The following is a 27,028-nucleotide window of genomic DNA, read 5'->3' as shown; positions in this document are numbered from 1 at the left end:
GATCAGAAAATAGAGGAAAAGAAGGCTGAACAGATTTATGATCAGCTACTTTAATCAATCAATCAATCAAAATTTTATTTATACAGCACAATAAGAACAACAGTAGTTGGCCATTGTGCTGTACAACAGGATAAATATCTAAAAAACAAGAAAGACCGCAAAGCAATAATAAAGGGAGTTTACATCAGAAACACCAATCAGAAAGAAATTCAACATTAAAATTGTTGTTATTGATATATTTAAACTTAAAACTTAAAACATGAAATATAGTTGGGTTCATTAATAAAGAGGACAAGATGTGACAAGATGAATCCACCAAGAACCAAGCAATCCTTACAATGGGTGTATTATTCTTTGCTCTTATTTCACTATGCAGCTGTCAAACCAAATGATTTACATACATACTAGGCTATATTTGTGCCTTGGCTTGATTAAAAACTTGCTGCAGAACAGAAGTACTGTTGTTTTGTCCTATATAAAAGACATTTAAGAAATAGGGTGATAAATAATCCCAATTCACATGTAAATGTGCTACTATATATTTATAATTTATAATATTAAGCATTATTATATACTGCCCATAAAAATTAAAGGAACACCTTTTAATCAGAGAATAGCATTCATTTTCACTAGTTTTGCATTTGGCTAGGGTCAGTGTCACTACTGGTAGCATGAGGCGATACCTGGACCCTACAGAGGTTGCACAGGCAGTCTAACTCCTCCAGGATGGCACATCAATGTGCCATTGCCAGAAAGTTTGCTGTGTCTCCCAGCACAGTCTCAAGAGCATGGAGGAGATTCCAGGAGACAGGAAGTTACTCTAGGAGAGCTGGACAGGGCCGTAGAAGGTCCTTAACCCATCAGCAGGACCGGTATCTGCTCATTTGTGCAAGGAGGAACAGGATGAGCACTGCCAGAGCCCTACAAAATGACCTCCAGCAGGCCACTGCTGTGAATGTCTCTGACCAAACAATCAGAAACAGACTTCATGAGGGTGGCCTGAGGGCCCGACATCCTCTAGTGTGCCCTGTGCTCACTGCCTGGCACTGTGGAGCTTGATTGGCATTTGCCATTGACATGTGACAGACGTGAAAGACAGACATGTGACAGACGTAAAAGGGTCTGGAGAAGCCGTGGAGAACATTATGCTGCCTGTAACATCGTTCAGCATGACTGGTTTGGTGGTGGGTCAGTGATGGTCTGGGGAGGCACATCCAAGGAGGGACGCACAGACCTCTACAGGATAGACAATGGCACCCTGACTGCCATTAGGTATCGGGATGAAATCCTTGGACCCATTGTCAGACCCTACGCTGATGCAGTGGGTCCTGGGTTCCTCCTGGTGCACAACAATGCCCGGACTCATGTGGCGAGAGTATGCGGGCAGTTCTTTGAGGATGGAGGAATTGATACCATTGAATGGCCCCCACGCTCACCTGACCTAAATCCAATGGAACACATCTGGGACATTATATTTCGGTCCATCCGACACCACCAGGTTGCACCTCAGACTGTCCAGGAGCTCAGTGATGCCCTGGTCCAGATCTGGGAGGAAATAACCCAGGACTCCATCCGTCGTCTCATTAGGAGCAAGCCCCAACGTTATTAGGCATGTATACAAGCACGTGGGGGCCATACAAACTACTAAGTACCATTTTGAGTTGCTGCAATGAAATTTCAGCAAAATGGATTAGCCTGCCGCATCATTTTTTCACTTTTTTTTTCAGGGTGTCTTTGAATTCAGTGCTCTGTAGGTTGATAATTTTCATTTCCATCAAACGATGTGGCATCCTTTCGTTCCTAACATATTCCCCAGTCCAAATCAGTATAGATATCCAGCATGATATTTTTCCCCATTGAGATCTGATGTGTTTTCAAAGTGTTCCTCTAATTTTTTTTGAGCAGTGTATTATAATTAGGCCTATATAATTTTATATTATATTTTATTATTTTAATAATATAATAAAATGTAATATAATGTTATTATATTATATCATTATTAAGCACTACAATTAGGCTATGTTGTGCTTTACTTAAATCCCTGTATAAATATCATAAATAAACCCAAGCCTATTTGTTAAATAAAACATCTGTTACTACATTTCTGACAGTTTAAAGCCAACAGAAAACACTGAGCCGCGCCTAGTATCAGTATTGTGTAAAAATGTAATTCCACAAATTTGGAATTTTATCCCCGTTTACACCGTGAAGAAAGAAAATGCTGTCTGATGTTTTTTTTTTTTTTTTTTTTTTTTTTTTAAATGATCAAACATTAAACTGTGATGTAATCTGATACGACGCTCTAGTAAATATACGAGAATGATTTAAACTCTATATTTGGCAGTGTGCATGGACACTCATGGGAAAATGCTTGCGAGTTTGTGATCACATGACTGGAAGTGTAGGATTTGACTCCAGCTGGGAGAGCAGAGGAGAGGAGCGTGTTCAACAATACACGCATTCAAAACTCTCGCATGTCCACGTCTCTATACGTGGATCTGTCACGGAAAACATTTGCATCGATTTCTTGACAATTTTAAAGCTTTTGACCAACTGCTTTTTTAAATATCAAACAAGGATATTTCGGCAGCGTCATGGGAATTGGGAAGTTTACCGGCTGCGCTATGGAATAGCCTAAGTCGTGGATCCGATGTGTTTTCTTCAGTATCAGGAAGAAATACGAGCTAACTTGGAGAGAAGTGGAGTGGTTTAACTTCTTACTGACATTCCTCCTTTTTGCTTCCTTTGAGTTTGATTCAAAGTTATTAAGAGGCAAGATGGCGGCCGATTCCGTGCAGGTGAGAGAATTATTTTATCTTTTATTTACTAACCGCGCGCTTCGAAATCATCAACATATTTTGATCTCGGCATCCATGTTTTTATCTGATCACTACTTTAAAATTTCAACACTTATCTTAAGGATTAGATAGTGACTTTAAACTGTGTCTGAAAGGGTTAAATGTGGCCTAGAAATATTGACACAGACCAACTGTTGCTTTAATCCCAGCCCATAACTATAGTTAAACTATCCGTTTCATTGTAAATACAGTGTATTATATGTATAATGATATTGTATTTACATAACTCCAGTAGCATTCAGAAGAGCAGTTGCTCACTGTTTTGTACCTTATTGTGCTGGTTCGCTTTTTTTTTTTTTTTTTTTTTAACTGATGTTACTTTCTTTTTTCAACGGCATATTTACAGTATAATATTTGCTATGTTGACGGTTTTATTTATTTATTTTTTTTACTAATAATGTTCTTTCGTTACTTAAAAAAACATAAGAGCTCTTTTCAGGAAGGAAATATTAAATGATTAAAACGTTTGACTAAACAAGTGAATTTGTGCACACGAAATAAGTGTAGAACTTGTGGAGCAGAACCTCTCTTTCGTGTATGTGTCGTGAGGGGAAAATCTGGAGTAAAATCTATTATTAGTAACATATCCTAAACGATTCCACCCTGGCAACTCCCTGAAGCACTTATGAATATACTGTGAGGCAAAGTCAGTGTTTGTTTGCCTACTTTTTATGAAACGCGTTTCTGAAAACATTACTTTTAAAATTATGTAAGAAAATGTAGCTAGTAGTAAAAAAATAAATAAAAAAAATAAATAAATAAAACGACGTGTAGAGCAACACTGAACAATATGCAAATTTTGTTTTTGTTGGGAATTAACTTATAGAAGTCGAAACTAGCTTTTTGCGAAGGTCAGATATGTAAATTTGTATTTTGCCTTATGTGAGGGTTTTAGTCCAGCTGTTGCTTAAACTGTTGCTTCATTGGTCATGCAATCAAAGTTTGTATCTGATATGGATCTGTTTATTTCTTATTGTAAGGCATGTATCATCAAGTATAATGTTATATTGTGCTATTTTGTATTTTTGACTCATTAACTAGTTAAACACTTTACATTTATTCATTTAGTTTGTGACATCTAAACATTGTACAGGAACTGTCATTGTAATGAATCTTCAAACTTCAAGATAGATTAAAGGGCAAACAATTAATAGTATAGAAAGTGTAAATCAGGCACTTGCTAATATGATCCTTTCTAAACTTCTGTCATTTTGTTGTTTTGAGAGGGAGTAGTTTGATTGCTGTGTTTGGGTTGTCTCCTCCCCACCTAATTGCAGTGAGGCACAACTGAAACCCAACAAGTTAACTGATACTCTCAGTTTGAATGTTCAGAGGGACTCTGACGGGTCGGTATTGGCTGGAGTGTGGGACAGGTATCCTCTTCGGCATGGCCCTTATCTGGAGCCAAATCACCAGTTACTGAAAGAGAGCGAGGCATTAGCTCAGAAATGCCAGTCTTTGGGTGGGAAGTTATTTGTCGAGCTGAGGGAAGAGCTATTTATGTATTTTTAATCAATATTTATTTAAAATAAATATGTATTTAAGTAGTATTGATTAAGCAGTAGGCACCCAACAGAAAACTGTGCACTGATTGTCACTACAATGGGGTACAGTTGTTCCTTTTTTTTTTTTTTAACTGGTTGGTCTATGTAAAAATGTCAGACGGATGTGTTTGGCCATCACGTCTCATTATTTTGTAGTACCTTTGGTTTTGGTTTTAGTCTGTTGTGCTCTGGCTGCATGCAGAGCTGTGCGCGTACAAACTAAACTGACAGTAGAGCTGCACTATTCTGGATAAATTTGAGAATTTTTTTTTTTTTTTTTTAGAGATCACCCACAATTCTGAATAGCCAACTAAACAAAATAACATTTAATTTACTACAGGTTCTGACAAAATGTGAATTGCTCCAGCTTCTATTTAAAAACATTTAATTAATTTGAATTATTATTTAAAAAAATCGGTTTGACTGAACAATTCAATGACTCACTCAGAAAGACTCCACTTGTTTCATTACTGGATGAATCAGTGTTTTTGAACAAATCTCTTGAATGATTGATTCAATGACAAATACATTTTTTAAACTGTCAATTATCACTACCTGCTGGTGTAATGATGTACTGTAATTGATACAATCATTATTTGAAGCGTCAAATTATGTGCAAAAGGTGATTTGCTCTATTTTGATCTCTACCGTAGACATCAGTGTTTACATTTGAACTATAAACTATCCCAGTACTTCTGTGATCATTTGAATTATTGCAAAACCGAAATAAATAATGATACTGTGTGGTTGAAAAGACTGTTCGTGAAGCTGTTTACCTATACATAAGTTCTCTCTCTGGCTCAGCGGCAACACGAACGCAATTCAGTTTTCCCCTGTGATTGTACTTGTCAAAGGTTTAACAGACATAGCCAAATCTTTGTCATTTAGGAATAAGATCTTGTGGGTGTTTGAATCAAGATTTTTTTAATGATTAATCATGCAGCTCTAACTGACAGCATAAATGCTGCTCTCCCAATTCTAACCAAATAGACAGCAAGGACTGCCCAACTCATGCCCAATATGCTATTGTAACCAATCGCAAAAATAAATATAGCTGCAGGTAACATTTTGCAGAATACATATTCTATAGGAAGTTATAATAAAGAAGTACATGAAATGGACTTCTGTGATAATGTCAGATCAGTCAAGTAACAGGGTTTTTGTCTGTTTTGTTTCATTTCACTATATAACAATTTATCAGTAAACTTAACTATACCTGACAGAATTTGGATTGTGTGTGTATATATATATATATATATGTCGATAATGTTGCATCTCAACATCGATACCAATTATTCTTCCTTAGATTGCTTGTAGAGAAATTTCTAAATGTAGTGTGTATGTGTAAAACTTGTATCTTCATTGCATTAATAACATTCAAAAGCCGAAAACATAATTTAGTGTTCAGAGGTGTGTTTTTTTTTTTTTTTTTTTTTTTTTTAAATCTATTACTAACATCTGATGTCATAATTGCAGATTCACTGGGTGAGTACATTCATTTGAAGGTTTTACCTGTCAGTGTCATGGCTTATAGGTCAACCTGGTGCCACATTTGTTCCCTATGAGGAGTGGGACTAAAGTAAATGAGGTAGCGGTGCTGAATTATTTAACATTTATGAATTATTGAATATTTATTAAATATTGCTTAATTATTACATTTAATATTTAATGTTCTTAAAATTGCAAATTTAACCACTAGTTGCTAGGCAAACATGCATCCCATCCTTCAGTTAGCCATAGACCGTTGAAGAACCTCCAAGTCAGACAGGAAGGGGCAGCCTGATCAATGTGTAGAATGAACAAGGTTTTTTTGTGGGGGGAGGGGAGGGGGGTTATTTAGTGGAGAGTCTGTCCTTTAATCCTCATTTTTACTTGGCAAGTCACCTGACATAACACCATATTCACTTTGTTTAATCTAGTTCTATAAAGCACTTTGTGCAAGAAGACATTTCCTGAGTGATCTATTGGCTTATGTGTTTGCTGTGAGTGCGAGTTAACTGCCATGGTAAAGGTAATGGAGCAGATAAGGTAGTGGGTTAGTGAAGACTCTCTTCACTGCTGTGGGTCCTGGGGGTCATGGTAAAACCATAATAGGATGAGCTCTGAGATAAAAACTGAAAGGATGTTTCTCAAACTCTCATTGGCTCTGAGCTCATTCATGACTCTCTCTTCAGTGGGTGGAGTCTCAAAGAACTGGCCAGTCGGTGTTGATCTCATGGAAGCCCAGCATAGTTATTAGTATTAGCAAAATAATAATAATTTATTAAATAAATATTATAAATATTGATTAATATTATTTTTTATATTATATCATATTTTTTAATTGCTGTGCTATTATTCTTTTTAGTTATTCTGTTTATTTGCTCATTATTTATATTTAATAATTCTCAGTTATATGCATGCACTAATATAACAATAATAGTAATGGAGAACAATATTAATTTGCTTTACCAGCAATATTAACCTGAATGCAAGGCAGAATAATTATTAGATCAGAGCTTTGATTCGCCTAAATCAGTGAACTAAACTCTAAAGCGATTTTTAGTTTTTTCGAAAGAAGACTCTTATGCTCACCAAGGCTGCTTGCATATGATCAAAAATGAAATGGTCTAGGAAAATTTATGAGGCATTCAAATCTTTGTAATTTTCTCATAGAGAGGAACTCAGAATGTCAAAGAGAGAGAATGAATCTGTTGTATTAGTTTCAGCCTTTCTCTCTCTCTGTTTGCGTCGGTATTGTCCAGTATGTGTCTCATAGAAACAACTCTGACCGCACTGAGGAACAGCAGTTTCAGAGATTCCGCTTATTTAGATATTTCTTGTTTGTACGTGTACTGAATATGAAATGTCTAGTTTAAAAGATTGAATGCTAAAAGGTTAAAGGGGTCCTATTATGCCCTTTTTCAAAGTCGATTTTGTTTTGGGGGTGCTAGAATAGGTTTTCATGCTTGATTCTTCAAAAAACTGATTATTTTTCACATATTTTACGTTATTGCAGCTCCTCTCTTGTGTTCTATGTTTTAAAGGTTCACAGTATAGCAGTTTTTAATTTCTAAACTATTTAACACAGAAAGTGTATAGTCCATTTCATGACTGAATGACTGTTTGTTTTATGTTTAATACTGTAAAGCTGTTTGCTTTAAAGCAGTCTATTGTATAAAGTGCTATTTAAAGTACTGAACTGCAGAGCTGGTGCAACCATATCCACATCACCATGATCAGATGCTTGCTTTCTGCTGTCACCGCTGTCAATTTTGTTGTTTAACGAAGGTCTTACGGGTGTGGAACGACATGAGGGTGAGTAATAAATGACAGAATTTTTATTTTTGAGTGAACTAACCCTTTAACACTAGCGATGCACGCACCTTCACCTTGCGCTTCTCCGGCTCCGCGTCAGTTTACGTTCTGAGATAACACTGCCATCTAGCGGTTGGGTTTTATACAGTCTGTGATTTAAACCAAACACAAAGCCACGAATCTTGGATGTAAATAAATAAATATTGATACAGTGTTTTTGAGAATCGATACAGTATCGCCAAACATATCGCGATATTCACGTGTATCGATATTTTCTTACACCCCTGCTGTTTTCAGGAGAAGTTTTTGTGCATAGCCGGCATTGTACTCTTATAGGTTCTGGAAGCGGTCCTCCTTAAAATGTGCAGCATACAGATAAATGTAATAAATTTTAACCCTTGTTTTCTAAGTTTGTCTGCCTTAGTAAGTACAAACAAAGAGGTTTTGGAACCAGGGTGGAAAAAAGAAAACAGGGTCCCTTTGACATGGCAACAACACGCTACTAAAGCAGCTCTACTCTAGCGCAGCTCATCCAGGCCTCGTCCACTTCTTTGCATATTCTGCGGGCAAGGATTTTTTAAATGAGTGACATTGTGACTTAAGTTCCGGAAAAAGCGCATTGTAGTTCCATTGTAGTTCTTGAAAAGTGTTTTCTGTTAAAGTAAATAATATCACCCTTTGGAGTGGACTTTGAGCTTTGTAACCTTGCAGATATTTTTTATGTTCAAACAGCAACATTACACACTAAAGTTGGAAAGGTAGGACCCCTTTAATACTCTACCGCATTCTAATAAAAAAAAAGTACACTAAACAACACAAGTGCAGTAGCAGATGAGCTACTGAGCAAGTTTACTATATCAGAAAAGCCATACATATGGAGCTGGTTATGTGATACAAGCATGCATTAGTTTACCAATCATGCACAATTGTAGAAGTGTTTTGAGGTCATAATATAGTGTTGTGCAAGAAAGAAAAAGCACAAGTCTTCATTAATGGATCATCTGCCCCTGTAATCGCAATAGAGTAAAAGTTGTTGGTGTTTTACTGCTATTAGTGTTCATTTCAGCTGGAAACGGTGATGAATTGTATACTTTTTTTTTTTTTTAATGCTGTCAAATTGATTAATCAAATCGAACATAAGTTTGTGTTTACATAATATGTATATAAATATATATTTGTTCCCTATATATATATATATATATATATATATATATTTTATGTGTGTGTGTACATACACACAGACATAATCATATAATACATATATATAAATTAATAATGTATACACACACATATATTATATAAACACAAACTTTTATGTTAGATGTCTTTTATGTCCAACGAGCCTGGGTTGGAACTCTACCTTTAACATTCAGTGACAGTAAATTTCTCACAAATTCCTCACAAATTCTCACTTGTCTGAAAAGTAAAATGGTCTGAAGGTCTTTCTACCTCAGTGTGTCACAGGCCATGTGGCAACCTGCAGTCCAGTGTATGGGAGTTAATTTGTTATGCAGTGTTCCCTGTGAGTGGATTTGTTCCTCAGCCAGGTTCTTCTCACAGGGTGGGGCATTTGTTACTGAGAGTAACAACTGAGTCTTGGCCAATGTCCTTTTGTTCTTTATTCCTTCCTTTCTTTATTATGTACATTTGTGTATGTTATGACCCACGCACACATACGCACACAATTCACTGACTCATGCTCTTGGCATTGCCTTACTTTAGCGTCAATTCCTAGCTTTTCTGCATTACTTTCTGTTTTCAGCCAGCCAAAGTTGCATGACTCTCCACAGCCGGCACACAGAAGTTTCCCTGTCTCTCACTGCTATATATACTGTATATTAAATCGGAGGAGGGATTAGTTTTCCAGCCACACTTAGTCTTTTGGGTCTTATAACAGCAAGTTTATTTTTAATTCACCTGCCTGTGAATCATCTTCCACTGCCTCCTCATGACCCTTAAGGTCCAGTCACATTTACAGTTGTTTTGAAAATGTTTGTGACCGAAATTTCAATAAGGGCGAAAAGATTTACCCATGCAGATTTTGCAACAGGTTCAAGTTGGTGAGATGGATTTTTTTGTGTGTGTGTGTGTGGTTCTGAATTTGAGGAAGGAGATTTTTAAGGAAGCTGGAACTGCAGCATGCCCGTTGTCTTTGACCCTCGTTATTTTAAGACCACCATGACCTCTGTCCGAGTTGCCGTCATTTAGCAATAGCTTAACAAACGGCTTATCCGACGTCAGGCTTACCTGGAATGGAACTCTTCACTGCCAAAACTAGTTTAATCGCTGGGCTGATTTATAGCCACTTCTGCTTTATAGTTGTACATTTTGAGTGGGAATGTATATTTCGAGAGAGATCTGATTGCCTAAGATTGCTTGAGGGTTTTTGTGCTATTAAGAGGAAAACAATGTTGGGTATTGTGTGCACAGCTGGAATCGTCCACTTCTTGGTAAGAGCCAGTTCTGTATTGTTTGGTGCATGGTTATTAAAGGGTTAGTTCACCCAAAAATGAAAATTCTGTCATTAATTACTGTCGTTCCAAACCTGTAAGACTTTCGTTCATCTTTGGAACATAAATGAAGATCCATTTGATGAAATCTGAGAGCTTTCTGTCCCTCCATAGACAGCTACACCACATCAAAAAGTTCATAAAGAGATTGTATAACTAATTCATGAATTGAGTGGTTTAGTCCAAATTTTCTAAAGAGATTCAATCTTATGATGAACAGATTTAATTTAGGCTTTTATTCACATATAAACATTGATCAGCGAACCTAAACCGAAGTTAAACCAAACCTGCTTGATGCGTGAGAACAAACCTCTTCCAGAAGCTCAAACGTGCTGCGTAACACACGAGAATGAACCCCACTGGTTCTCGCATGTGTCAAGAAAACATGTTTGAGCCTTCGTTTACCACAACTGATGTGTGAGTTGATGAATGTTTGTATGTGTTAAAAGCCTGTCAATAAAAGTCAATCTGTTCATCATATAAAGTGATCGTGTCTCTTAAGAAAATTTGGACTAAAATGCTCCATTCTTATGGATTAGTTTTATGATCTCCTTATGTACTTTTTGAAGTGTCAAAGAGTCAGTTGCATAGCTGTCTATGGAAGGACAGAAAGCTCTCAGATTTCATCCAAAAGATGTTTGTTTGTGTTCCGAAGATGAATGAAAGTTTTATGGGTTTGGAACGACATGAGGGTGAGTAATTAATGACAGAATTTTCATTTTTGGGTGAACTAACCCTTTAAACTATGCATACGTTTTATTGACCCTTTTTGATATGTGATTATAGAGGATGGAATCTTTGGGTACTTCACAAGTTGATTCAGTTTTGATTGAGGCTGTCCTAAGGAATCATTGGCAGGTTGCCTAATTCTATGTAAAATTCCCATAGACTGTAAAAAAAAAAAATGGACGACGCACCTTCACTCTCTTCCATTGTAGTAACTGAGTCTTGAGTCTTGAATCTTGAGTCTCGAATCAGTTAATACTGCAGAACAACAAATTATGTCGTGTGAAATAAACAGTTCTGGAAATGTAGAAATTACAGTTAAAGCTCCATTCTCCTTCCGAAGATCCAGAGAAAAGTCCGTTGGTGCTTCAGTGACTACTTCGCTCAGAGAACCTGCAATCTCAGCTGTCACTCATGACTTCAAAACCCACGTTTTTATAGTATCAAATAACTAACTTAAAACACACTTATTTAAAGAATGAATACTTTAACTAACATCAGCGTGATTTAAAAACTGCTTAAAATGACAGAAACCATCTTTGGTGGAAAAAATATTTGACATGTAATTTGACTGTTTAAGCCAAGTTTACACTACAGGACTTTAAACGTCGGCGGGTCACGTGCTGTTTGGACTACGTGACTTGCTGTGGAGTCTTGAAGTCGTTGTGGTGTTCACACTACGTGACACTACCTAAATGATCTGCAACAGGAGGTTACACACTACACGAGCTGATGACAACTGTTACCCAACGACTTTATTTGAAAATAGATGTTGGGAGGCAATTGGATTAAATTTTGAATTAAATTTAATTAAAATTAAAATAACCCTTTCACACATAAGTTTAAAACATTCTGTCTGACCTCCCAGAGTTAAGGCGACTGTTACTTTAGAAAGTTTCCCTTTATTGTTTCCATGACGACGCGTCATGCTTGTCAAGTGACACACCGCGGCCAGCCGGCCACACAATATGACAGATGTATTGCTTTTCTCACCATGTCATCAACTATCTGATATTCCGATTCTCAAATATGTGCAAGTGAGTGTTTTGTCATTTAAAAACCTATGTAATGACCTTGATCTTAATATATAACGTGAATTCATCCATTTGTCCTGAAATACATGTGGCTGGTGAACTGGGAGAACAATAGAGTGAGTGAGTGAGCTTTATAGTTACTTACACAATGTGTGTCTGATATGAATAAACGTCGGCAAATTATATTTGAATGGATTGTTATTGCTGCTTCCATAGACATCAGTGTATATTTCATTGGCTGTTGCGTCGCGACACGTGACACCACAGGATATCGAGTCGGCCAACAGTTCGAGATATTTAGCATGCCAGATATTTGTCTGGCGTCTGCGAGGCGTCGGCGACGTGTCAGCGAGCCTCTTTGATGTGTCATTGAGTAGTTCACACATAAATATTGGCGAGCGCCAATCACTCGCTGATTTTTCCCCCGATCACAGCCTGACCTGTCGGCGAGCTCGTTAACTTGCAAATCGGGCTTAAAATCCTGTAGTGTAAACTTGGCATTAGTTTCTCACGTTCATTACGTTACATGGAGAGGGTGGGATTTGTGACCTATACTCTATCCAGCCACCTGGGGGCGATCAAGATGCTTTGGCTTCACTTTTCAGGACTCGTGTGGCACGCTTAAATTCCAAAAAAAAAAAAAAATGCTTAAATTCCACATAACAGCCTAAAATAAAAAGAATAAGCATGTATAAGAACTATATTGGAGAAAAAAAAAAGTATGTTAACATTTTCATTTTGCAGAAAAGCATGTCCTGACAGCAAGCAAGTCTCGCAATATTTCTGACTAAACTATACATTGTTACATTGAATATGCATTTAATTGGATGTTAAATGTAGGTTTAAAGTGCTACTTTTTACACCAGTAGTTGTGTTTTTATGAGAGCAGTTACTGAAAAGGAATATTGTAATTGGGTATAAATGTAATATCATTACTATATTCAGAAAAGTGAATGTGTGCTTTCGTTTTTCTTATAAGTTTTACAATGTAATTTTTACATTTTAACCCTTTTTTTGCAAAATGTAAAATTGACATTATCAAAATATATGTTAGTTGCAGCCCTAGAAGAATCATGATGCATTGGGGAATCTGTTTTTTTTTCTTCCATCCCTACTGATACTGACATTATTTCTTCCAGATATGGTATATAGCTTTACGATTTATAGACTGTTGCACTTAAAAGCTTGTGGTGACCTTCCAGACGTTTGTACTCCCCTTTTTTCAGGAAACCTCTAGTTTAAATCACACCACTTGTTTTTCGCTCTGTGTGGCCACATCTAGTTGATTTGAAGCAGTTGGGCTCCTCGGTCAGTGATCTGTGTGCGCTGACCCCACCCTGCTGATAACACACACTCTGAATGCCAAACCCCATGTTTGCTGTGTGTCTATAAATCTTTCTCAGGAGGGGTCTTCTCATTCACCGCGCAGGCATGTTTATGTGAACTTTGAGAACTACAGGCCATGCTGTAGTGAGACGGCTGTGAACCGACTGAAGGTGGAAAATGATTCTCAGCTGTACTTGTTTTGATATGCTTTGACCTTACAAAAATGAAAACTTACGTCAATTTATATACCAAAAGTTTGATGTCTAGTTGTGTTAGATGGAATCAGACAAACTAGGGCTGCACGATTAATCGTATTTTAATCGCGATAACGATATCTGCTTCTCAAGATTGATTACAAATAATCATCACGATATTGGCCCGCTATTTATTTATTCTGAAAACGTGTTTTTCTTTGGGATATGCTTGTAGTTGCCAGATGCAAAGAGCTTAAATCCCCCAAATAGAGCTTTTCCCTTAAAAAGATATACTGTCTTCCTGGTGTTTTCCTTAATCTGTGCAATCTGGCAACTCTGTGCACGCGCTCGCTCTAAATGCGGAAGAAGCGCTGATGATATGAAAACAAACGTGTGTTGGAGTTTAGCGATCTCCATAGCGAAATTCTGCTTCAATGAAAGTGTCATACAGCCAGTCTTTGTTTCTTCACAAGCCACTCGTACTATTTGTGTGACTAAATCTGCCATGATCAAACCTTTAGCGATGAATTTCAACAAATGCAACATGGATCTCCACCTTACTGTTTGCAGAATGCACTTTTGCAACCTATGTGGCAATTCATTCGGGAAAATGAACATAGTTTGGAATTATTGGGAATAATATTAGGAGTTTCGCTGTTTTATCTTTTGAAGTTCCTAAAGATTTTACCAGTTTTCATAATGTTAATCAGTTGAAAGTGACATTTTTAATATCAAAGAGCATCGTTCTTTGCTTTATGAATTTGCAGGGCAATCTGAATCTGGTTTCTCATTTGCAAATGAATTGTGTTGCTTTAAAAAGCTAATGTGAATACAGATTACAAAGCGTTCACCAAAACCATGTGTTTTGTATTGATTTACCATCTAACGAAGTTATCATAGTTGGTTAAATGAATTCGGTGTGCCACCTATAGGCCTTTTGGGTGAAGTGTAGTTTGGTAAAGAACATGCAAAATGGCCATAACTACATTACCCTTTTTGATAAAATAATCATGATTAATAATCGTGATTATAATTTTGAGCAAAATAATCGTGATTATCAGTTTAACCATTATCGTGCAGCCCTAAGACCGTACAAGAGGCTGTAAATGGCTTATAAAGGAATTAGGGCTGTCACAGGACCAAAATTTCAGTAGTCAGTACCAATACCAGTAAAATTTAGCTGTTCTCTGTACCAATTTAGGTACCTGAGCAAAAACTGTTGAATTAAGTATTTCCGATTCAAACACACATTTAAATATGGTTGTCAATCCAGGAACTTTGTAGTGTATTAGCAGCATGAAAAACTAAACTTGTATTCAGATTGTGAATGGTTAATGAACAGAAAGCAAGAGAAGAGCCCTCCCTTTATAATCTGTCTGTCAATCTCTAAAACGCAAGCTCAATGAATTCTGCACTCTTGTGAAAACCTGTTATTATAAAAAAGCTGTAGGGATGGGCATTTCAACAAAATTAATATTCGATGATCGCTGGGAACTATTCGCGATAGAATTCGTTGATAGAAGTTGAGCTTCCATAGGAATTAAATGAAAACGCTCGCTCTGCGCCAGTGGACACATGCCATTACTAGTCTCTGTGCGCATTTTACTTTCACTTTCAAATTAGTGCCAGTTCGGGAGCGGCTTGAATAGTGGGTTCATTATTATTCTTAAAACAGTACAATGACAAACTCACTTAAATGGGTGCCTTTACATTTCACTTTGAAACCAAATCTTCCGCCATTGTCTTGTCAGTCAAGAGTGAGACGAAATCGGCGAAGTGAGGGGAAATCTGACTCCTGCTACTGATCTGTGCTGTGTTTGGTTTTTAATTTTAGTGTCTGTTTTCTAACTTAAATAAATTATTTTATTTATTTATTTATTTTTTTAGTGGTCAAGTGATAACGATGTTGCGGCTGAACACCGGCAACACCGACTATCGCAGCAAGCCTACCTCAATACATAATGATTTTAGGCTGCCTAAACGCATTATAACATATTGTGAACAGCCTGAATGACAGCACTTATGTGAACATTAATTTTAACGTCTGTTATATGCCACGCAAGTCTACAGTGTGTGTGTGTGATACAATGTGTTCTTCTGTTGTCTGAGAGTTGATTGGCAGCTTTTAGATGCGTTATTGGCAGTCTGTGCCACCCTCTGGTTACATGAACTTGTCCCTACCGCATCAGCACCAAAAACATGGGGAATTTTTTTAAAGACGACAATAATCGCACAACCTATTCGATATTCTATTAAATCAATTAATCGAATATTCGAAAATCGTGACGCATCCCTAATCAATACCAGTAAAATTTTGCTGTTCTCTGTACCAATTTAGGTGCCACAGCAAAAACTGTTGAATTAAATATTTCTGATTCAGTTTCTGATTCAGTTTCCGATTCAATCATGCATTTAAATATGGTTGTCAATCCAGAAATTTTGTAGTGTACTTAGCAGCATGAAAAACTAAACTTGTATTCAGATTGTGAATGGATAATGAACAGTAAGTAAGAGAAGAGCCATTCCTTTAGGGAAGGGCTCACTGAATTCTGCACTCTTGCGAAAACATGTTATAATTAAAAAAAAAAAAAAAAAAAAAGCTGTCTTAATTGTACAATGAATCTCTATTTACATTGTGTTTACACTGTTTTTGGTTATAATGAAAGGATTCATGGGTCAGCACTTAGCATTCAGCATGCGTCTCGCTTTGAACAAAACAAAACCTTGTGTGTTTTCAGAATCCGATTAGAGCAGTCAGACTGAAACAGATTTCCAGAAATGCAAATACATATGAATGTAGCTCGAAACGGATTTGTAAAAATTTGTAAAAAATTCGTGATTTTTTTTTTTTTTTTTTGGCTGTTCACAATTGATAAATCTGATCTGATTTCAATCAGATATGCACAAAAATCGTATTTAGACTGACAGTCTGAATGTAGCCTTGATATCATTGTGTAATACATAGCCTGTTTTTATGGGTGTACTCAACACTAGGCACGGTTGCCTACTCCCCCGCTGGCCTGCACTCACACTTCACTTAACGTTCCAGGCCGTAGCACACTTACGTCATATACGATGCAACTTTTTGAATGGAAGAAAACAGGAAGAAATGCACTTTCACTAAGGTACTGCATAATATAGGCTATTTATAATTTATGCAGCGATTTATAGTAGCATGTATCAGAGGATTATTACAGCTGACGTTAATGGAGGAATTTGCAGCTTTACTCGCAAACTACAATACCTGTTCATCAATAAGGTGAGAAGCAGACCCGTTATAAACCCAAATACACTACAATTAATTACATGAATTGATAAGTGTACTATCAAAGTAGTTATAAAGATGTTTGCCATCGTAATGATGACAGTATCGCACACAGAGTAGTAGCTGTTCCGTGCTTTGGCACGGTTAGCGCTCACACTGCATGCGAACCGTGCTCGAGCCCAACCGAACCGTGCTCTGGCCCACCTCTTCCAAGCGGGCCAGGGCCGGCTAAACGAACCGCGCCCGGGCACGGAACGGAGCAATCACACTTGTCAAACGAACCGGGCTTTGGGGGTCAAAGGTGCTCGGGCACGGTTCAGAGCGCCTAGTGTGAGTACACTTTATGTGTGCATGCACGAGTAATGCAACATTGCTTGCAATATACAACATTTATTTCTACAAATAAATTTGTCACAATTACATATATTGCTTTATACAATTTATACATATTTTTTTTCAAAGCAGCTTTAATAGTAATGAACAGAAAAAATAAGTGTTAATGTTGCATCAACGTCATCAATTTTGAAACCACTTCAATTTCAGCATTAAAACAGCTGTACTGATGACATTATTCAGCTCAGTTCAGATTTGGTTTTTGTGTTCTTATATGATAGTACAAGTACAGTTAGATTGATTTTTCTGAGTTTTAATTGTCTTTTAAGCCCCAACCGAGCAAGCCGAAGGCAGATAATTTGAACTTTTTATTACTAAAAATAACTTTGTCTGGCATGTGGTACATTTAGGACAGAAAAAAAAACAAAACAAAAACACACACAAAACAAAAATTATATCAGAGGACCTCTGCAGACCTTCATGACTGTGTGTAAGTCTCTTAAAATATCATACATTGTTTGCACCATAGCCTTGTGGACAGACAAACGGCGCAATTGTGCTTCAAGCCACCTGAAATTGAGTCCCGCCTCGTGGTCCCTTCCCAGTCCCATTCCCCTCAAATAAAGGCAGAAAGGCAATACATCCTGCTCACTGTTGTCCTCTAAACAATGTGCAATATTAAGCTGTATGAAAACAAATAATAGTGAATGTGTCTGTGTAGGCTATGCTATCTATACATTATGTGCAAAAGTGACTTAAATTTATTTGTCATTGAATCATTCAAAATCAAATAAAACCAAATCCTTCTCCAACCGCAAACATTTCTATAAAACTTTGTACGTGTATTTTAAACTAATTTTTTTTTTCTTAATCATTTACTCTTGTTTGTCATTGACCCTTGTGCTTGTCTGAAGGTGTTGCATTGTTCTTGTGAGCTCTCTGGGCCTCCTCAAGCTGATTAGCTAGTACTTTATTCCATTGCATAACAACCTGAACCGGATCATGTACACCACCGTGTATGTGAAAGCAAATTCCCATCATTTTGCAGCATAGAAGGATATTACTCACAGAATGCAAACCACTTATTATTTTGAGAACTTGCCATTACATTGCATCTTGAGAATGATGCTACATTCCAGGATGCATTCCATGTCTATGAATGTTTCAGATAATTGTAAACATTTCTGCTATCTCTTTCTCTCTCCTGCTCCTCAGGGTGATACTCGGGGTCAGATGGTTTCAGAACGCCTGGGTCTCGGCCATAATCTGGACCTCTCAGATACTATGGTCCAGCAAAAGTTGGATGAGATCAAGGATCAGATAAAACGAGAGATCCGCAAAGAGCTGAAGATCAAAGAAGGAGCAGAGAACCTGAGGAAGGTGACCACAGATAAGAAGAGTCTGGCTTATGTGGACAACATGCTTAAAAAGTCCAACAAGAAGGTGGAGGAACTGCATCAGGAGCTTCAGGAACTGAATGCACACATAGTGGTGAAGGACCCAGAGGAGGTTGTAGGTATGGCTGACTTCACTCCTTCATCTCCATCTATGTCTCTTTAGCTTTTGTATATCTGTATATTTGTTTTTAATCACACCAAAAAGTTACCAAATCATACTTTTTCCCTTTTTTGGGGTCATAGCAATAGAGCTGATTGATATATCTTGATATTTTTCAGCCATTTAACAATATTAAATGTATACGTTTATTGTAGTAAATCTTTTAAATGTGAGGAACATTTTAAATTGAATAGTTGATTCAGTTGGTTTAAACAGATAGATTGAACCAGTGCGTAGAAAATGAATCTACTAAAGTTTAAATAAAAAATGCTATTGTATGGCAAAGATGGATTGCAAAACTAGTCTAACATTGTCTTTTAAGAAAGAATGTATTTTACATGGTACCATGGCAATACCATGTTTTTGGACTGTGGTAATACCATAGCATTCTTTGAACTACGTTGAGGTACCATGTAAATAACATGGTACATAAATATTGTTATCATCAGTATAATGGTATGCATTCAAGTACCATGTTATTATGGTCTAATACTGTCTCTGTACAACTGGTACAACCACAGCATTTTTCTTCTACTGTGGTTGTACAACCAAGGGCTTTGTATCTAAAACAACCGTTATCCATGGGTGTTACTCTACCCTGTAATATACTCTTGTTGAAAAAAAAAAAAAAAAAAAAAAAAAAAAAATCAAAGAACAACGTTAATGATTTGCCAGGGCTTTAAGGGATTATCCAAAATAGATGGTTTTGTATTTGCGCTTTTGCTTATACAAGTGGCTTGCTTTTGAATTTTGATGTTACTTATTTGAACCATAACCGGTTACTGGAGGAAGAACACTGTTTATTTATGCGGCTGTCTTTATTTCCCCTTGAACTTTATTATTGATAATATTACAGTAGTATAATATGACCTGCTAAGTTAATCATAAATGAATGCAAAGAAACAATACTCCAAGAATGGAGTGTCTCTGTCTTTGCATCTTTGTATGTGAAAGTGTTCTATTATACTCATTGGCGTTGTTGTTTGACATAATACTATAGTGTGACTGTTTGTGGACTTTGAGAAAATGATGAATGCAGACTCATGATTGCTAAGCTGTAATTTTTTTTTTAGTAGCGCTTCAGGGGACTTCTGTTGTGTTTGGAATCATTTCTTAAGTTTCTCTGTATACACATGCATTTGTTACGGTTTCACCAGCTGTATTCTTTGTTCTTGGTTAAGGCCAGCTGTGTTCTTGGTTAAGGCCAAGAGCGATAACTAAAATAACTATATTACCTGTCTACACCAACAGTATAGAGGCTTGTTTATTCTAAATGCAGTTCAGTTATGTTCCATGAACATAATTGCAGTGCATGCTTGAATGTGGTAATGTTCATAATCTGTGAAAGTGATTTCCAACAACATTGTTCCTCTGTATTCTTATTGTTATAGTTATGGTATGCATTTAAAGTTTTGTAAAACTTTGTTTATAGTTATTGTTATAGATATTGTTCTTCGATCAAACCAAAACATTTGTTGACTCTTTTTAGGTTTTTAAATTCAGTGTATGTTTATGGTATGGTGTGTTTAAATGCATGGTTTTATTAGTCTGGCAGAAGCGACCTGCCCATCTTGAAGAGGGGGAGGGTGATAGAGGGATTAGAGGAGAATTAGGACAGGAAGTGTGTCTTTCCTGGCACTTAGTAGTGGGTAAACCCATGGCAAATGTGAGACTTTTCCTGGTCACTTCCAAAAACGCTTCATGAAAATCAAATCACTGTGCTGTATGTTTATAAAAAGATTGCAATAACAATTTTCCTTGCATGAGTCACTCTTCTAGATAAGGTTATTTTTGAAAATCCTAAATCTCAGTATAATTAGCTGAGGAATTCCCTTCTACATTGCTTGATTTTTTTTTTTTTTTTTTTTTTTTTTTTTTTTTTGTGTGTACCCACACACACGTTGTTTGACTTATGTCTACTTACTTAGAGGGGGCCTATTATGACCCTTTTTGCAAGATGTAATAAGTCTCAGTTGTCTGCAGTGTGTCTGTGAAGCTCAAAATACCCCACAGATCATCATACCATGTTGTAAATGCCCATTTTTGACAGGAGGCAAAGACATGCGGTTTTCGTGCATGCATCTTTAAATGCAAATGAGCTGCTGCAAATAGTGCTGTGCATTTACAGCTCATGCCCCGGATACTCTGCCAAAAACTAACAATTTTTTTTTTTTTTTGTTGATTGTGAAAAATTCACAATATTTTATTAGTTTATTATTTGCATGCGTTTTAAAGCCATATCAGTTTAAACACAGAAAGCTGTCGGACAGCGCATCCCGTGAGTATTAAACTAATTTCTGTTTTGCGTCTTATTGCGCTTAAACTGTCAAAAACACACAAAGTTTACAAACACACTGTGGTTATGTCTGTGAATTTAAACGGCAGAGAAAAAAATTCTATGTATATTAGATCTATGTATTAAAGTGACAGCAGCATAATACAGTACCTATAACATAATACAGTACAGTACAATACCTACTGCTGTATATATGCTGTTAATATGAATCAAACAACAAAAGAAAAACAGAAAATCAGTCACTGCTCTTGACTGAATAACTTTAGTAGCTTTAATAAGAATACATTTTCTTGAATGCTGCTGTTAATTTCTCTGGCAAGGAGATAAACATGGCAGACTGTGTACAGCTAACTTAAGGGAGGAGCTAAGCTAATAGGGCAGATTCCGTAGCCAGTCGTGGACGGGGCCTGTTTCAATGTGACGTTACATTGGAGCACATTCCTGAATGGCTCATTTTGGGACTGTTTCAGATTTATGGGGAAAATAACATGGAATGGATGGATTTTTTACCACATTAGTGTGGTTGTGTGTACACACTGCGGACAAATATGTTCAAAAACTGTATAAAGGGAATTTTGCATAATAGGTCACCTTTAAATGCATTTCTTTGGGAATTGAACCAATGACCTTGACAATTGTTAAAGGGGTCATGAACTGCATTGTTTTATTGTTTTAGATTGTTTCCTATGGTGCACTTATAATGTTAGTATGCTTTTTACATCAAAAGTTGTCATAATTTAGAAATAAAAGGCAATTTTCTTACCTTGATTTTAGCCCTCTGATTTGAACACTCTGTTTGAACGCTCTGTCTCCTGTGAGACTTTAGTGTAAACGCCCACTGCTGTGATTGGCTAACATCTTTGCATATGAAATAGCTAAGTATTACATGTTTAACTCTCTCAAACTTTTAGCACGTTTTTACTATTACAGCTCTCAAGGTTAAAGGTGCAATATGTAAAATTCTGTCCGCTAGAGGCCTATTCAAAACAAAGGCGTAGCTTTATGACGCCAAGTTTGAGCGTGGAATCTTGGGACATGTGGTCTTCACCTCACAGCCGTTGGAAAATAATTGCGATAGGTCTCGGGCAGAAATCATGTTCATGGATGCGATTATTAACGTTACTGTAGTATGAAGCGCAGCAAAACCGAATGTTGCGGGAGCTGAACGAGGCCGCTGGAGCGACTGTGCAACACACGCCGCGAGCAGCGGAACTTTTATTATCCTGCAGTCTCCAGCGCCGCTTCCGCTTTTCCAGTCACGAGTATGAGGTAACACGGCACTGTTTATCATATTAGATACATTTGAGTGTGTTGAAAATTATTATAACGTTACTCTGTGCGTTCGCTCGGCGGCTGCTGTGAGATACTTGTTGCACACTGCAGTAAGCTACATCAATTTTAGAATATCATATTAAATGCTGGATGGCTTGTTGATAAATGGCATGCTTTGTAAAGCATGGTACTTGCAAAAAAAAAAAAAAAAAATCAAGAAAATTAGATTTAAACAATAAGATCAAATGTGTTGAGCTATATAACAATAATTAATTTTCTGTCTATAAATATATCAAAACAGTTGTTCCCTTGTCTATTAAAACGTAATATATTAAAGCGTCTTTGGTGTTTCCATGCTTTCTACAAAATAAAACCGGAAACCAAGGATAACATGGGTATGACGCAATTGACAGGCGACTCCTCACACGTCCCGGATCCTTGGTTAAAATTGCAATTTTCTCAAGATTTACAAATAGTTTTGTTAGTATTGTTAGTACTCAAGTGAACAATATATAACACTGGCCTAGTGGTTTTTGGATATTTCACTGCAAAATTCTTACATATTGCGCCTTTAACTAAGTGTAAAGCATTGATTATATTTACATCTATGACATTATATTTAGATTGTGGCATGAGAAAGTTTCGATCACAGACTTGTTGAGCACATGAATTCAGCGATCTTGTCATTGCAATTCGATTTCTGCACACTAACGAATGCTTTCATAACTAACAGTGCAAACACACTGTAAATAAGAGATTTGTTGAATATTACGGGAGTTTTGGCACGAGTCCAGAACTGATAAACTTCAACCTACTAAGAGAAACAATGTGAAGTTGACGTTTAAGTCATCACTGGTTTGATTTACTGGCACATAGACAAAGAACTAGGGCTGCACGATTTGGTAAAGGCTGCGATTATTTTATGCGCAGCTTTGTCAGAGCTGTACGGCTCTGTGATCAGTAGTAAATGCTTCTCCATCTGAAAGCCAGAGGGCGCTCTCACGCAGAAACTGCAAATATGCTCTGCTGCCGAAGTAGAACGCGTCATTCCATGAAATCCCATACTAAATAAACGGAAGATTGAAACGTTTTGATTGATTAAACATGACTAATAAACGCACAACTGCTTTATTCTGTGTAAGAAGCCACATCATCTCACAGAAGGATGCTCAGCTGTCGTTATGAAGTGAGTTTGGAGCAAAAACATGTTATTAAATGTTGTCTTTGTTGGACAAGATGTTAATAAATGCCTCTCATGTCTGGAAAGATGTTTGACGCGTGTTGCTTTTTCAAATGCACATTATAAATGATTCAAACTCTGTGCTTTATTGACAAGCTGCGCATAAAAAAAAAATAATCGCAGCTTTGCGATTTCATAATCGCACTAAGCCAAATCGTTTAAGCGCGATTTCAATGTTTTTTTTGTTTTTTTTTTTTCTCTAATCGTCCGATTAATTGTGCAGCCCTACAAAGAACATCTGACTGTACATGAATCATTACAAATCAGAAATCACTGGTCACAGATCCGGCCTTAGAATTAACACTGTTACTTACATGTTGCCACATTACTGTCGAGTCCATATTGTAAATGTCTGTTTGCAAAGCCTGCTCCAAAATTGCAATTGATTTACCAAAGAATCCACAGTAAAATGTACTGCATAAAAATAAATAATGCTCAACTGAGACATTTTTGAAAATAAATAAAATAACCACATTCCTAGCATTAGGATCCTTTGGATAGTGTTTTTAGTCCAGTGAGTGATCCTGTGCTCTTCTCTCTTCCTCGTCTCATTAAAGGGTTAGTTCACCCAAAAATGAAAATAATGTCATTTATTACTCACCCTCATGTCGTTCTACACCCGTAAGACCTTCATTCATCTTCGGAACACAAATTAAGATATTTTGATTAAATCCGATGGCTCAGTGAGGCCTGCATTCAAAGCAATGACATTTCCTCTCTCAAGATCCATTAAGGTACTAAAAAAATGTTTAAAACAGTTCATGTGAGTTCAGTGGTTCTACCTTAATATTATAAAGTGACGAGAATATTAAGGTAGAACCACTGAACTCACATAATACATTTCATGAAATAGCTATGCCGAACAAGTAAATTGGAAGAAGTGAAATAAGTATTAATGGTGCAAGTGAGCATCTCCAGTATTTCCAGAAGAGAATAACAAAAAGAATGAGCATGTCTTAGTTTATTCATCCAAACTATTACACAGGAATATTCTGGATTCTGGTATACTCATATAGTTGTGTTGCTCATAAATCTGAAATCATCACTTTGCATTCAGGATCAATGAATAAATACATGGGAATTCCCAACATGTCAGTCATGCAGGGAGTCGTCTGCTCCAAGTCAAATGATTTCAAATTGATGAAAAGATCAGATGTGTGCATTTAAGCTTGATTTTAATGCTTTATTTGAATCTTCTTTTTTTTTTTTTTAATGCTTTAAATAAAACACAACCCTACGAGTATCATTTATTGCTGGTTATATTGTTATATTAATTTTTGTGTATCATTGCATAGATTTTGCATATTTGTGTGGAACAGCAAGCTTGAGATAAGCAATCATGGATTTTGATTATTTTAAGTGTGTTTTAGTTCTTGTAAGTGGTCACATTTTTGTTTAAGGTATTCAGGTATATATAAACTGCATGTCAATAATTGGCATAATGCTATTTAAAACCGTAGATTTAGTATTGCATGTCACGGTGCATTTCATGCCAGCTATCAACTTATTGGTGTCACTGAATTTTGTTTTATTAATGTATTTACATTAATAGCATTACACAAGTTTCACCTTGGTCCTCTATATGTCATGACAGGGCTGTCAGAAACAGGGCTTCCACCTTATCTTTGCAGGTGTATAATTTGTGGTTACGTGCTCTTGTCAGGACATGAGTGGATGATCTCATCATTCTGAACCTCATCTTATCATGAATCAAGCCTGAAATGTATGGCGTGTGTGTGTGTGAGGGAGGGAGAGAGAGAAATTAGCCATTTATCATTTGCCTTTCAAACTAACTTAATCACAAATTTTAAATCGTATGCGAATTTGAGTAGTTTCAGTATTGCTTGTTTAGGTAAAGATGAAGAACCTTTAATACCGACAATCCAGTTTTGCCCCGTTCTTTCAGTTTTTCTCCTTAGGTGTTTTCTGTTCATGTTTATGTTTGCTCAATCTTGTGCAAGTCTTTCCATGATGGCCTAGTTATTCTCACAGAGAGTCTTTGAGAAACTGGCACACTGTCACCTGAGAGAACATTTGCATTTTTCCTGCCTGCACAAGTCCTTCACTGGGTGTAATTATATCATTGTCATTTTTGTTTATTACACAACTCGTCAAACACTAAAGTTAAAAAAAAAAAAAAAAAAACTCCCTCATAATATTTGGCTACATGTTTTAACAAGTTGTGATTTTGGCTTGAAGGAGGTAAAATGTTCTTTATGTTATATACCCTGAAGGTGATGATACACGGGGCAACTTTTTGAGCAATGTTGCTGGGCAATGTTGCTGTCAACGGGCAACCTGGTGAGAGACAGGGCAACTAATTATGGCAACAGACAATTGGCAGCAACCAATCTGAGAGGAGCAAATCTATTGCCAATCCAATAAATACTTTATTATTAAACACTTGTTAGGCACTTTATTTCAACTTTTCAGATATTTTCTTAATTTTTATTAAATATAAATGCCTTTCCGATCTGATTTGTGATGGGAAAAGGGAGAAGAGTGAGTTTGGCAAAAGGTGGATTCGAAACCGTGTTGATTGTGTCAAAAGCTACTTTCACATACCATACGCCCTACAGCCTACGCCACTACAGATGTTAAACATACCGCGTCTTTTTAGTATTTAACTGAAAACATTAGATGGCTAAATTACAGCCTACATGCATTAAATTTGATACCTGATGGTATTTTAAGCATTAAATGAGGTAAATTCCCTGTTTTGGGTTGAACACATGACAACTTACCAGCGTAAAAATATATGTTCACGCTCCTTTTCTTCACTCCCCTGCCGATGAGAGGCCGCCATCTTGTTTGAATTTTTTCCGAAATCTCCAAGCTGGTCAAGTGATCGGCTGCTAGCATTCTGATTGGAGGATCTTAAAAAATTGCCCATGACCGATCTAAAGTATCCAGATAGAAATTTGTTGCTCATTCTCAATAGGAAAGTGCCCAAGCAACTTTGCTCGGCAACATTGCTCAAAGTTGCCCTGTGTATAATCACCTTACAGTGGTGTAACTTTGTTTTAAAAAGTGGGTGGGACAGGAGGACTGTGTGTGGTGGCGGGGGTTTGTATTGTAATTGTATTATTACAATAATAAATGCACAATTTATCGACATAGACCTCATGTTTAATATGATAGTTTCATCCTTATATCTACTATACTACTATATTGTTATTCTCGGGAGTATTTACATTAGTCAATAAATACGTGGATCCGCGCTTAATGTTAGATTGTCCTGATGGACTAGCAGTAGAATTTTTGTTCAGTGTGCCAGAGGTTCTGGGTTCTAATCTGCCCTCGTATCATTTATTTATTTATTTTTTGCCATTAAAACCAAAGATGTTCATCAGTGATTGTATATCAAGAGCAGGACACGTTTATGTGCATTTTTTGTAATTTTACCGGAACGAATAGTCTCCGCAACAGCGTAGATTGAAGCGCTCATTCGTGTGAAGACTGCACAGTGTGCACGAGCACCAAGAGAACACTATTGCGCCACTGGTAACAGTGGCAACGAGCACTCAACATGATTTCAAAAACAACACATCCCAGCACCAGATCGCCTATTTTTTA

The 27,028-nt window shown here is 36.8% G+C and overlaps 1 protein-coding gene across 3 annotated transcripts in view; it reads left to right on the top strand.

The window, feature by feature from the left end:
- Positions 1-2,367: 2,367 nt before the first annotated feature.
- Positions 2,368-27,028, top strand: part of pkn2b (protein kinase N2b) — a 53,514-nt gene continuing 28,853 nt past the window's right edge. Inside the window, exons 1-2 of one of the 3 annotated variants that reach the window (XM_051896982.1) lie at positions 2,368-2,798; positions 18,303-18,603. In XM_051896982.1, the coding sequence (XP_051752942.1) occupies positions 2,778-2,798; positions 18,303-18,603 (322 nt within the window). In that variant the 5' untranslated portion in view covers positions 2,368-2,777. Of the gene's footprint in view, positions 2,799-9,944; positions 10,150-18,302; positions 18,604-27,028 lie in introns of those variants that run through there. The other 2 variants (XM_051896981.1, XM_051896980.1) reach the window with 2 other exon arrangements.

The sequence above is a fragment of the Ctenopharyngodon idella genome, chromosome 6 (assembly GCF_019924925.1).
Source record: "Ctenopharyngodon idella isolate HZGC_01 chromosome 6, HZGC01, whole genome shotgun sequence".
NCBI lineage: Eukaryota > Metazoa > Chordata > Actinopteri > Cypriniformes > Xenocyprididae > Ctenopharyngodon > Ctenopharyngodon idella.
Note: the sequence above shows the minus strand (reverse complement) of the source record. Positions and strands in the feature narration are given on the sequence as shown.